This window comes from Panthera leo, chromosome B3, assembly GCF_018350215.1.
Source record: "Panthera leo isolate Ple1 chromosome B3, P.leo_Ple1_pat1.1, whole genome shotgun sequence".
Lineage (NCBI taxonomy): Eukaryota > Metazoa > Chordata > Mammalia > Carnivora > Felidae > Panthera > Panthera leo.
In genome coordinates, this window is record NC_056684.1 from 71,793,113 (window position 1) to 71,806,714 (window position 13,602).

The window sequence follows — 13,602 nt, forward strand, 5'->3', positions numbered from 1 at the left end:
TAACCGACTGCGCCACCCAGGCGCCCCTGGTCCTCATTTTTTAAAAAAGTTTATTTATTTAAGTAATCTCTGCACTCAATGTGGGGTTCAGACTCACAACCCTGCAACCAAGAGTCCTATGCTCTTCCAGCTGAGCCAGCCACGTGCTCCTGTTCCTCATTTTTAATTGAGCAGGCCTGAGAATGTCTTAGTACACAGTTTTGCACCTAAAGAAAGCCATCATGCTGGAGAAGTTCCTTGGGAAATAGATGTGACTTGGGTTCTTTGCTCAGTGGGGTATCCAAGACCTAAACAGAAGTGATACTAAGGAACTCCTCAGTAGGGCCCAAAAGTTCCAAGGCAGTTGGTAAATGACAGTTACAGAGAAACCAGGGACAGAAAAAACATGTAGGGGAATGAATGATGTGCTAGGCCCAGGAGATGCTGAAACTGTGTATTAAAGACGTCACATCACACACCTTTGAGTATTTATCTGACAACTCTCCCCTCGCTTCTTGCTTCCCATTTTCAGCATGCTGGACAGCAGTAATCAGCCTCACTGGAGCAACGAGCTTGTGGGAGAACAGCTACAGCAGAAAGTCTCTCAGTTGCAGGATCAGCTGGATGCTGAGCTGGAGGAGAAGAGAAGAGTCTTACTTCAGCTGTCCAGAGAGAAAGGTAGGTCAGGCTGTGAAGACCTTTCTCAAATGAGGCATCCTCTATGTCTGGTGTGGGAGAAGGGAGCTTGGACCAGCATTTCTAGTATCCCCTCACTCGATCTGTATTTTTGTGTGGGTCAGGAATAACTAGAATACGAACGCTGGCACTCAGATAAGATTCACAATCAAGAAAGCATGACATCTGCCTCACATGCATATATTTTCAGTTGTAATGCGTTTTCATTTGGGAGGATGAAAACTCTTAAATTTTTTTTTAAGTCTTTATTTTTGAGAGAGAGAGAGAGAGAGAGAGAGAGAGAGAGAGAGAGAGAGAGACAGAGTGCAAGTGGAGGAAGAACAGAAAGAGAGGGAGATGCAGAATCCAAAGCAGGCTCCAGGCTCCGAGCTGTCATCACAGAGCTCGACACGGGGCTCGAACCCACAAACCGCAAGATCATGACCTGAGCTGAAGTCAGATGCTCAGCCGACTGAGCCACCCAGGTGCCCTGAAAACTCTTAAATTTATCACGTTTTTAAACATTCACTTTATTGAAAGTATTGAAAATGAATTTCTCTGCCTTTTATTCTTATCAGTCATTTTAGAGGTGATTGGGAGCCTTGTTTTTATTTTGTTTAGTACCTAATAGCTCAAATTGAGAAGCAAATTACTGCTCTTGGTTACCACTGCCATTTCCCCCTGTCTTTTAACTCTGAGGTCATGGTAGATAGTTACTGGGAAGATTTTTAAATACTGTCAAAGAGACCTTTGTCTCACTTCTTTTTGCTAGGCTGGACCTTGACATTTAGTATCAAATTTATATTTCATCAGATTCTAGTACATTCACATAAGAGAGTGAAGGAAAAAAAATACGACATCAAGAAACATAGAGACAGGAATCATAAAAAGATAAAGCTCAGGTCATGCTAAGGACCTTGTAGTTTGTACAAAGTACAAATAAAATCTTGTAAAGGCTTTGGGGTAATCTAATAATCTTCCCCCTCTAATGCATGATAATGAAATGATCACGCTAAACACAGATCACTTCCCTTCCCTAAAACACCCACATCCACCCACCCAAACAAACACACACAGAAATACCCAAATGCCCATTCTCCCTCCCTCCACATCAGGGTGGGGGTAGAAGTGGAGGTGGGTGCCACAGGGAGCCCATAGCAGAGAAGTCAGAATGGAGTTGAGGAGGAGTTGGAGAGATACTGGTTTGGCTGGTGCTATCAAAAGTTTGCACTGGAGGGGTGCCTGGCAGGCTCAGTGGTTAGAGCATGTGACTCTTTTTTTTCTTCCTTTTAAGTTTCTTTATTTATTTTTAGAGGAGCAGAGAGAGAGAGAGAGAGGGAGAGAGAGAGAATCCCAAGCAGGCACTGCACCATCAGCATGGAGCCTAATGCAGGGCTCCAACTCAGGAGGTGTGAGATCATGACCTGAGCCAAAATCAAGAGTCAGACACTTAACTGACTGAGCCACCCAGGCGCCCCAGAATGCAACTCTTAATCTTATGGTTGTGAGTTCAAGCCCCACATTGGGTGTGGAGCTTACTTGAAAAAAAAAAAAAAAAAGAAGTTTGCTCTCTCTTAAGACAGTCAAGTGGCTCTGTTTGCTGCTGCTGTTGCTGCTGCTGGTGGTCACTACAGTTCTGCAGGTGTTTTTTGTTTTGTTTTTAGAGTCCCGGGTGTCAGCTCAGTTTACTGGGTCAATAAGCCAGAACCCTTTTGTAGAAATAAGAGAGAGTTGCTCCTCTAAGGGTAAATTTATAAAATGAATTAAACATTAGTGGGAAAATTTAATTAGAGCTTGGTCCAACTTTAACCATGATTACCGATAACCACCAGGTTTCACCTTTCTGGATGATTTTTTTCTCCCCCAGATCAAAACAAGAATCTGTGTCTTAAAGTCACCCATCTGCTTCAGAAGCATAAGCAGGACGTAGAGATCCTCCAAAGTCAAGACCTAATTTCCCAGTCTCCTGACAGGCAGTCTGAACCAGCCACTCACCCAGCTCTATTGCAAGAGACCACTCAGGTAGAGGTAAGAAATGTTTAATCAAGCAAGTTCCCTGGACAGATGGATGGCTGGCATATATCCCTAGAAGAGATCAGAAAAGTAGCTGAAAAATCGTGTCCTGATTGAGGATAGTATTGAGAAGGATGTGAGAAGGCTGAGAGCACAGATAGCTTCATGAGCTCTGCACATTTTCTCCACCCTTTACAGCTTATAACATCTAGAATGCTTTTTCCAATGAGGACTTGAAATGATCTGCTGAAGAGCAAACAGCCATCAGAGGTTGTGTAACTTATTGCTGCTACCGAGCATGCGGAAGTAGAGGAGAAAGCCCATTTGAAGTGACATAAGTCCTCTTTTACTTTTGGGAGTAGATTCCGCTGCTGGTATTTTGCTATTACCAACAACTGCTTTAATGAGAATCATTATTTCTGTGCCCATAATATTTATACTCCCTTTTACCAATGCTTTTCTCATGATAGCCATGTGAACCAGAAAACCAAGAAGAAAAGAAACTGTCCCAGCTGTTGAGTGAGTTGCAAGTGTCGCACGCAGAGACCACACTGGAACTAGAAAAGACCAGAGACATGCTTATTCTCCAGCGCAAAATCAACGTGTGTTATCAGGTGCAAGAAAAGGTGGTACAGGAAGGGGCTAGATAAATGGGCATGTGAGGACCACACTGGGCATGAAGCGGGGCCCAAGTTTCCAGAGCTGTTGCAAGGGAATATGCTGCTCTGTGCAACACAGAGTGTGCTGTCCTTTGATGTACTTGAGGGCTCACACCAGCGCCATGGCACCTTGGCAATAGAAACCGGTGAAGGGGCCAGCTAATGAAAATGGCAGGTATGAAGCTTCTGGGGTGAAATTTTCCCAGCATCGCAAAGCTATTATCCTATGACACTGTTAGCACAACTGGTCCTAAAGGGGTCTGTGATGAACCCAAGACTTTTTCTTGTGGTTCAGTCTGCCCCGTGTAGGAGATAGTGGAGTCTCCTTTACCCAGCAAGTGCCACCTTTTTATCTGGGCTCTTTGGTGCTGGGTCACTGAGATAGAAAAGTTCAGACATTTTTTGTTTCTTTGTTTCAGGAGGAACTGGAGGCAATGATGACAAAAGCCGATAATGAAAATAAAGATCATGAGGAAAAGCTGGAGAGGTTGAATCAACTGCTAGACCTCAAGAACGATCGTATCAATCAGCTGGAAGGTATTTTGAGAAGCCATGGCCTTCCAATATCCGGCAAGTCTTAGTCCTTTGTTCTTGTCTTGGACCTGTCACATAGCTAATGCCTGTGCTCCCTCTGTGCACCTGCCTGGAAGGCTGCCTCTTGTGTCTTGGAATGTAATGCATGCCACCTCTCCTGTTCTTTATCCCATCATCTTTGGTGTTTTAATACATGGTTAGCAGCTTCTTTTCCTCCATCATGTCAGTTCCTTCCTCTGATTTCTCTGAAGAGTTTCAGTTGGGCCCAGCAATTGCTGAATCTGTTTTGAGAATTAAGAGCACATCACTGTTGGCCCTCACGGTGGCATAACACACTTCCTCTCTCAAGAGTGTTTCCACAACCCAGGCCTATCCAGAGCTTTATCACTCATCTTGCATCATCCTTTTCTGTGATTTCTCTCCAAAAGTCTGTAAATTCTTTGTTGCAGTTTGAGGATGTCGACATGACAGGGCAGCTGGCTGGACACTTGGGCAAATTTCATAGTGTGATACTTCCTATATTTAGTACAGTCACTGCTCACCAGGAGCTGGCTTCAGCCTCACATATCAAGAATATTGGCTTTGTTATTATACTCCATTTTGAGAGACCTGATTCACACTAACCAAATTCACCAAAGATTGATATTTAAACCAGATTGTTCATTTATTATTTTATGACAGAGTCTATTTCATTGCTGCCATGAGAATATTTGGAACTACTGTTCAGGGAAGCCCTCTCTCTGGAAATCAGTAAGCATGTTACTTAATGAGCATGGAACTAGAGTAAAGGGAGGTGGGTCATGCTGGGGCATGATTTATCCAGGCCAGGTGAGTCTGTTAAAAAGTCACTGCCATATAACAAAGGAAATCCTCCCCTTGGGTTGAAATCCTCATGTCTTTCAGATTCAGGATCTTTCTCCTGGGACAGTTCAGGATAAATACTCTTATCTACTTCTAAAGATTCATTTGCTTTAACTTACAGTTTTTTCATTACTGATAAGATCAAAGAGTTTTTCATATGTTTAACAGTTATTCGTATTGTTTCTTCTGAGAATTGCCTGTTTCTGTCCTTTACCTGTTTCTTAATAGTATTTTATTCATTTGTAGAATTTCTTTATATGCTAAAATTATTAACCCTGGGTCATGTAATACAAAACTTTAAATATATTTTATTTTAGTTGTGTTAATCTTATCAATTAAGAAACTATTAGTCTAATTTTTGTATTCCATTTATTTTGGGCAGGAAGACATTCTGATGTGTTCAAAATATTTTTATTCTACTACTTTAACTCTTAATATAGGACTTTCACCATTGATACCCTGTGACGATTCAAATACTCCCCAGTTTGAAGCAGATTGTGTATCAAATTTTCTGATTGGTTGGACATAGGAGGTAATGCACAGAATTGGTAGACTGTCTTACATATCTTTTCATCCTGTTGACAGTAGTTCAACCTCTTTCCAGTAAGTTTCCTCTGCACCTTTTTACTGCATTACTCTTTGATTTTAAGTGGATTTTTTTTTTTGGCTTCTTATTATGAAAACAAACTTTTAACAGAATGAAAATTCCTTTGACTGATCTGGCTGGAGAATGGGAATACTTTCTTGGTGGAACCCAATGTAATGTAATAGGCGCTATGACTATAATTCAGTATTCTCTTGATGGCCCGTATCCCAAATTTTTGGAAATACTCATATTTTGTGTTTCAAGTACTTCTCTGTTGGAATTACCAATTAACTCAGAGGACCTTTCTGTAAGATAAAACAATGATATCTGCAGATGAAATTGTGCCTCCAGTGTTTTCCTGAGCTTAGCATCTACTCTCCAGTCATTCGTTCTGTACCTTATCTCCAAAGCAGGCCTTGGGTTATTTAGCCGTCAGAATTCAAAGCTCCTACTTGTCATTCTATTTCTTTTCCTTTTGAATCACATGGTGTCTTGAAATAATCACAACTTGGAATTTCATCATGGTGTTTATTCTCCTTCCATCCAACTTATTTTACCCTGAGGAGGAGCTCTCTATGCTTTAATGGATAGGCAGTTTTCTTTTCCCTCTAGAACAGCTCAAAGATGTGGCTTACGGCACCCGACAGTTGTCATTATGTCTGCAAACACTGCCAGCCCATGGAGATGATGATGAAGCAGACATTTCTCTGCTGCATCAGAGTGAGAATCTTTTTGAACTGCACATCCACCAAGCCTTTCTGAAGTCTGCTGCCCTGGATCAGGCTGGAGACACTCAACCTACCACTTTCTGTACTTATTCCTTCTATGATTTTGAAACCCATTGTACCCCACTAGCTGTGGGGCCACAGCCCCTCTATGACTTCACCTCCCAGTATGTGGTAGAAACAGATTCCCTTTTTTTGAACTACCTTCATGGGGCTTCAGTCCGGCTTGATCTACACCAGGCTGTAGCCAGTGAGCACCACACGCTTGCAGCTGGATGGATTTACTTTGAGAGGGTGCTGGAGACTGTGGAGAGGGTCCATGGCTGTACCATACTTACTGGTAAGTGCTGTCGGCTTCCCACAGCTCCCAGGACTAATGCAGAGTTTCCCAAAGCCTATAGTTGCTCTTTTGGTCATTTCCCATTTTCTTCCTCTGCCTTGTTCTTAATCCTCACCACACCATCTGTGTCTTCCATGCGTTTCATACTTTCTGCTACCCAGGAGCTGGTGGAGAAGACTTCGGGGTGCTAGAATACTGGATGAGGCTGCGCTTCCCCATAGGATCCAGCCTACAGGCATGCAATAAGCGAAAGAAGGCTCAGGCCTACCTGTCAGCCAATGTGCTTGGTGCCTTGGAGGCCCAGGAAGATAAGGTGAGAAAAAAGGATGTGCCCATGTATCTCAGAGGAGCCTCAGCCAAGCAGTTCAGGAGAACAGCTCAGTCTTCCGCTCTCAATAAGTATTTGTTGAATGTGAATGAAGGAGAAAAACTGTGATGCCACAACTAATCCACAACTCTTGTGGCTGTGATGCCACAACTCTTCCCTTGGTCAAGCTTGGGTTTGAAATGAAATCATACCCTCAGAGCTAGCTGCCTCTCCCTGCTGTGAACAAAATAGCTTCTCTGTTCCTTTCTCTAAGATAAGGCTTGAGTGCCAGCACCTCTTTCAAATAACTATCTTCCAGAGCCACTTTACAGGCAGGTGAATGCCATTAGGTTTCTCTGGGACCCAGTCAGGATTCTACAGCAGTTTAGGTCATAGCTCTTCCTCATCAAGGGTGCTGAGCTTCACCCACAACAACTCTCTCAGGCCACCCTTTTCCTTCATCCAAGACCAACATCTTTCCAGTCCAGATTGGAGACCTGGAAGCATCAGAATGAGCTGCGGGTGGAAATCATCAGATGCTATGGCCTCCGGAGTCGGCGGCTGGGAACCCAGCCCAGTCCATACGTCATGTACCGCTTCTTCACCTTCTCTGACCACGACACTGCCATCATTCCAGCCAGTAACAATCCGCACTTTAGAGACCAGGCTCGATTCCCAGTGCTTGTGACCTCTGACCTGGATAAATATCTGAGGCGGGAGGCCCTGTCTGTCTACGTTTTTGATGATGAAGATGCAGAGCCTGGCTCGTACCTTGGCCAAGTCCAAGTGCCCTTGCTTCCTCTCGCACAAAACAAATCCATTAAAGGTGGGAGTTCAAGTCTATCGCATCTTTATGCTCTCTGCCCAGTGTTGTCTTCCTGTCCTACTTTTCTTTGATTACTTGCTTGGAACAGTCTCTCTTTAAAAATCTGCTGAGGTGCACCTGGGTGGCTCAGTCCATTGAGAGACTACACTTCGGCTCAGGTCATGATCTCATGGTTTGTGAGTTCGAGCCCCGTGTCGGGCTCTGTGCTGACAGCTCAGAGCCTGGAGCCTGCTTCAGATTCTGTGTCTCCCTCTCTCTCTGCCCCTCCCCCACTCATTCTCTGTCTCTCTCTGTCTCAGAAATAAATAAACATTAAAAAAATAAAAAAAAAAACCTGCTGAGAGGATTTTAGAGTATTGTCAAGAGCAACAGAGCAGAAGACTCAGAGCACCACTAATCCTATAGAAACATTGCTTCTTCTGCTTCTTTTTAGCAACAAAAGCAAGATTCTTAAGTGGGTAGACCCACCAACCTGAAGTCCATGAGTCCGTCTCTGAACAAATCTTTTCTGACTCGATCGTGCTTCTCAGGATTTATGTTTACTTAAGGCCTGTTGTCTCTCAGCACATGAGAGTGGATATCAGATTATAAACTGTGTCCTTAATACTCTCTCGTAATTCCCTTGCTTCTTTTAAACACAAGTTAGACTTTCATGCCATGCCATAGAAATGGTAAATTTCTTGGATCTCTTTCCCCCCAATACAGAGCTGAGGTGAACTTAGGAAAGGTCACCTCTCTGGTTGCAGTAGTGGGGGGAGGATGAGGCAGGGATGTCTGTGCTCCCATTGTGAAGTAGGGATGGGTATAGCTAGTACCAGCTATGTTTAACAAGCTTCTGGATATTCTAGAAAATGTGTGAGTCCTCTCTCCTTCCAGTACTACAAGAGCTGAAAGAAAGAAAGAAAGAAAGAGCTGATACTTTTGCTTATAATTTATCGTTTGCCAAAGGAAGAGGCAATATGAGCCATCTGTTAAATTAATCAGTGTTACAAATCAGAAGCCTGGCATTTGGAAATAGCAATTTTGCTGAAGTTTTCTTGGCTTTTGTTACTTTAGAAATAGGGACCACTTGAGTGTAGACAATGGTTTCTTTGGTACGCTTAAGGCCTGGCAAGCATTTGGTAATAGTAATAATGTAGTCATGTTTATTGGCTAGGTGACTGAGGACAAGCAAGCTATACCTTTCCATACGTCTTTTGACTATCCCTTCCCGAAACCTGGAGACTCCCATCTTCCCCTACAAATATTCTAAGTGAATATTAGAAGTAAACATTCTAAGTGAATATTAATATTCACTGCTATTTTATGTTACTTCTGAGTGTATTATCACCATGCTTAGGTAATGGATGTTAATTCATGACAAGCAAATTATGGTAAAATTCAAAATGGGGAATGGATAAGGTGCTGATAAATACTTGTCTACTCCATATGATCAGATCTTATTAATGTCTGTGTGTGTCTCAGGTGATTTTAACCTCACAGACCCTGCGGGGAACCCCAATGGATTTGTTGAGATGCAATTGGACTGGAAATCCTTCTACCTACCCCCAGAGAGCTTCCTGAAACCAGAAACTCAGCTGGAGGAGAATACCACGAAGGACAGTTTAGAGATCTCATCTGAAGAGGAAAAGGCTTCCTTTCTCCCCCAGGTAGCAGATCTCCACCAATCTCGTGAAACATATTTGAAGAAGATGGTATTAAAATTGTAGTAGAAGAAATGCCTTCCATGAATGTCAGGTGTTCAGCAAACTTATTCTGCATCCCTCACAGTGTTGTGAGCCGCCTACTGATGGAGAAGGATCCTGGGTTTTATTACAGGGAGGAAAGAAAGATGGCATCTCTCAGCTCTGTGGCAGGCGAGGAATGAAATCTAATGCTAGCTCACAAATCCCTTTCTTGAGTATCAAGGCTGTTAAACTCTCATCTAGTAAGGCTGTCTCTGATCCTTCTGTTTAGGACCTGATGGCATTTGGTGAGATTCCCATTGAAGCTGGCCAGTATCAAGCTAAAAGAAAACCTCCACAGGTGGGAGAAAGAAAGGAAAGGGAACACCAGGTTGCAAGCTACTCAAGAAGAAAACATGGCAAAAGAACAAGCATCCAAGGAAAGAACAGAATGGAGTATCTTAGTCGTAACATCTTAACTGGAAATACACTACAAGTAAGGCCTTAGAAACCCTGCAGAATTAAAATATGAGTTGTAGTGTCCCCAGAGATACTATTCTCAAGTAGAAGCAGACACCCAAGATAAGCAATTATCATGGCTTTTTGTGGCTAACATGTGTTTCCTCAAACACAAGTAGTTTAATAAAACTCTGAAGTGTTCACTTCATTTCATTGTAATTTAGTTCAGCAGCTTATGGACTCTGCAATTTATGCTTAGAATTTTAGCAGTCCACCTCAACTGTAGTGCAAGTAAGCTAAAGAACAAGTATTTATTGAACACCTACTATATGCTTGATACTGTCTTTTCTTCATAGGAAGCAGGATTAAAGTTACTATGTAGCACCTAAAAATATATATAGGAGATTGTAAATATATATTATTATATGGTTAAATATTATATATTGTTATATTACAATCATGTTGTATGAGTTGTGTAATTGTATTAACATATAATTACTAATTTTGTGAAATTATTATTATATACGCAACTGACCGTTGAACAGCATGGACTTGAGCTGTAACACATCCCTGTTTTTTTCAGTAAACACAGTATTGCAAATGTATTTTCTCTTTCTTATGATTTTCTTAATAGCATTTTCTTTTCTCTAGCTTCCTTTATTGTGAGAGTATAGTATATAATATATATAGGATGTATTAGTCGACTATTTATGTTATTGGCAAGTTTTCTGGTCGACAGTGGACTATTAGTAGTTAATTTTGGGGGGGACAGTCAAAAGTTATACACAGATTTTTGGTGCCCCAAACCCTCATGTTGTACAAGGGCCAACTGTAATCATAATTGTCTTTATTCTGAAGCAGGTGAAGTACACTGAATGGAAGTTCTCAGGGCTCAAGAGCTCCATAGATGATGGTTTGAAAAATCAGCAAAAGGAAGAGAAAATTACATCATCCCATTCAGTACCAATCCAGAAAGAAGCCCTGAATCCTGTAAATGGTATTGTCCATTTGTTTGTTTGTTTGTTTGCTTGTTTTAATGGCATTGTCTTTTTAAAATCTAATTTCCTATTTAATCATTGGGTTATTTTATCAAGCCTGTTATTTACTACCCACCCACCCCCATCTTGCATTGCTAAACTTTTCATGGAAAATTAGTATTGAACACTCTAAGCTTAGTTTTATGTTACAAGTGTGCTGGTTAGGCCAATGATGGCTGGAATTTTTAAAGCTAGTTTGCTTGCCAGTTTAGTTACCTAACAAGTATATCTTGTGAATTATGGTTACAAAGAAATAGAAGGAGTATGGTTGGCTCATTTGTGATGTTGATCCAAAATGTTTTAAATTAAGGCAAGGCTTTTTTGTGTTACAATGCAAGGTAGACATGATTTCAGGTTATAGTATTGACAAACTAGATAATTCAGACCAACTCTCATTGATGACAGCTAAAATGCTGAAGTGAATATATTTTCTCAAGATCTTAACGTTTCTTAAAAGCATTATATAGTCAATAAGAAGAGAGGGAAGAATTACCTAGCCTTGACGAGGGAGATGATTGAAGCTCAGGGAAATGAGCTGAAACTCCTGTAGCCCTGGGATGTTGTCAGTCTAGAGAAAGCAGTGGACAGACAGAACCATGCTTTTGGTGGACTTTTGGGACAGGGAAATGGGATGCAGTCTCAGTCTGCTGTCTGCCAGCATAGGCAGATGTCTGCTCAGGGCAGAAATTCCTACTTTGGTCTAGGACCCAGAAGGCAGCACTGTTCTGAGCCTCTGAATGGTGAGGCTGAGAGGAAGAACTATGGTTTGGGCACTTGCAGGCCTAGAGACACAGGGCTGATCAGTGACCACCAGGACTCCAGATACTGGAATTATCAGACATGGCCTGGGCAAGAGCTGTGGTTATCGGCTTCGTGGAGATAAAAGCTGAACTTTAAAATTGTAACAAAGAACTGGAGCTATGAAAACATTAAGGTTGTAAGTTTTTAAAAACATTTTGTTTTAAAATAATTTCGGGACTCCTGGGTGTCTCAGTTGGTTGGGCAACCGACTTTGGCTTAGGTCATAATCTCGCAGCTTGTGAGTTCAAGCCCCGCATTGGGCTCTGTGCTGACAGCTTAGAGCCTGGAGCCTGCTTCGGATTCTGTATCTCCCTCTCTCTGCCCCTCCCTCGCTTGTGCGCGCTCTCTCTCTCTCTCTCTCAAAAATAAATAAACATTAAATTTTTAAAAAATAAAATAATTTCAAACTTACATAAGAGCTGCATGACAAATTCATCAACTTTTAGCATTTTCCCACTTACTGCTTTGTCATTTTTTCTGAAGCATTTGAGAACAAGTTGTACATTTCATGCCCCCTTACTTCTGTGTATTTCAGTAAGGAAGTTATATGAACAGTAGAGTTATCAAGCATGCAGTCTTAACATGGACACATATTACCTCATGTCCAGTCCATTTTCAGAATTTTCCAGTTGTCCCAATAAGGTCCATTATCACAGTTCTTTTAACCTTTATCTAACCCAGGATCATCCATTGCATTTAGTCATTACTCTTTGGTTTCCTTTAATCTGGAACGGTTCCTCGTCTTCACCTTTCCTGATACTGACATTTTTGAAGAGTAAAAATGAGCAGTTCTGTAGAGTGTTCCTCAATTTGGATTTGTCTGATGTTTCTTTGTAATTAGATTCAGGTTATGAACTTTTTACAAGAGTACCACAAAAGTGATATTATGTCCTTCTCACTGCATCACATCAGGGGATACATGATGTCTGTCCCATTATTGTGATGTTGTGTTAATTTTTATCACTTGGTTAAGAAAGCATCTGCCAGGTTTTTAATCACAAAGTTAATAATTTTTGCCTTTGTAATTATTAAGTAATCTGTGAGACGTTATTTTGAGACTACATAAATACGTTATTCCTCACCAAATTTAACTTAATAATTTTGGTATTGATTTGTGGGGGGGGTTGTCTGAATCACAAAATGTTTACAAAATACATTGCATATTTGGAAATGAATCAATAGAAATTATAGAACTGCTCAATATAGAAATTTATGGAGGAATAGATGGGTTGAAAATAGATTAGATTTTAAAAAAAGAAAACATTAGATACAACTGAAGTGAGAATTGGTAAAGATAACTAGAATAAAACAAGGAGAGACAACAAGATGGAAAATACAAAAGAGAAGACAGACATAAAGGATAAAATGAGGAGGTCTAAGCAATGTTCAATTAGATATGGAAGAGGAAGGAGGCAGAAGTAATATTTAAAGTGATAATGATTTAGAGTTTTCTAGAACTAGTGAAAGATATTAGCATTGAATGAAATGAAACTCAAGTAGGATAAGTTTAAAAAAAAATCCAGATCTGGGGCACCTGGCTGCTCAGTTGGTAGAAAATGTGACTCTTGATCTTGGGGTTGTGGGTTTGAGCCCCACATTGGGTGTAGAGATTACTTAAAAATTAAAATTAAAAAAATCTACATCTAAACATATCCCACATAGTAAAAATGCAAAAATAAAATCAAATAGAAAATGTTAAAAGTATCCATTTGGGGCACCTGGGTAGCTCAGTCAGTTTAATATCTGACTCTTGATTTCAGCTCTTGTCATAATCTCATGGGTTCATAAGTTTGAACCCCATGTCGGGCTCTGTGCTGACAGTGTGGAGCCTACTCGGGATTCTCTCTCTTACCTTCTCTCTCTCTCTCTGCCCCTCCCCCACACTCTCAGTCACTCACTCACTATCTCTCTCAAAATAAATAAATGAACTTAAAAAAAAGTGCATCCATTTAAAAGAAAAAGATTGCCATGGTCCATTGATAATATGGACAACTGACTTGTCAATAGCTACAACTATAGCCAGAAACCAGTGGCTTCAATATGCCAAAGGGAAATAACTGCCAACAAAGAATTCTCCACAAAACAAAAATGCTCTTCCAGAATGAAAACAGAATAGACATTTAAAGACAAACCAAA

At 41.1% G+C, this 13,602-nt stretch overlaps 1 protein-coding gene across 1 annotated transcript in view; it reads left to right on the forward strand.

Moving 5' to 3' along the window:
• Positions 1–338: 338 nt before the first annotated feature.
• Positions 339–13,602, forward strand: part of RPGRIP1 (RPGR interacting protein 1) — a 47,760-nt gene continuing 34,496 nt past the window's right edge. The window contains 11 exon segments of the mRNA XM_042942650.1: positions 339–480; positions 483–657; positions 2,522–2,682; positions 3,138–3,281; positions 3,746–3,896; positions 5,920–6,372; positions 6,534–6,685; positions 7,163–7,505; positions 8,970–9,154; positions 9,462–9,665; positions 10,487–10,625. Coding sequence (XP_042798584.1) covers positions 421–480; positions 483–657; positions 2,522–2,682; positions 3,138–3,281; positions 3,746–3,896; positions 5,920–6,372; positions 6,534–6,685; positions 7,163–7,505; positions 8,970–9,154; positions 9,462–9,665; positions 10,487–10,625 — 2,167 coding nt within the window. The 5' untranslated portion in view covers positions 339–420.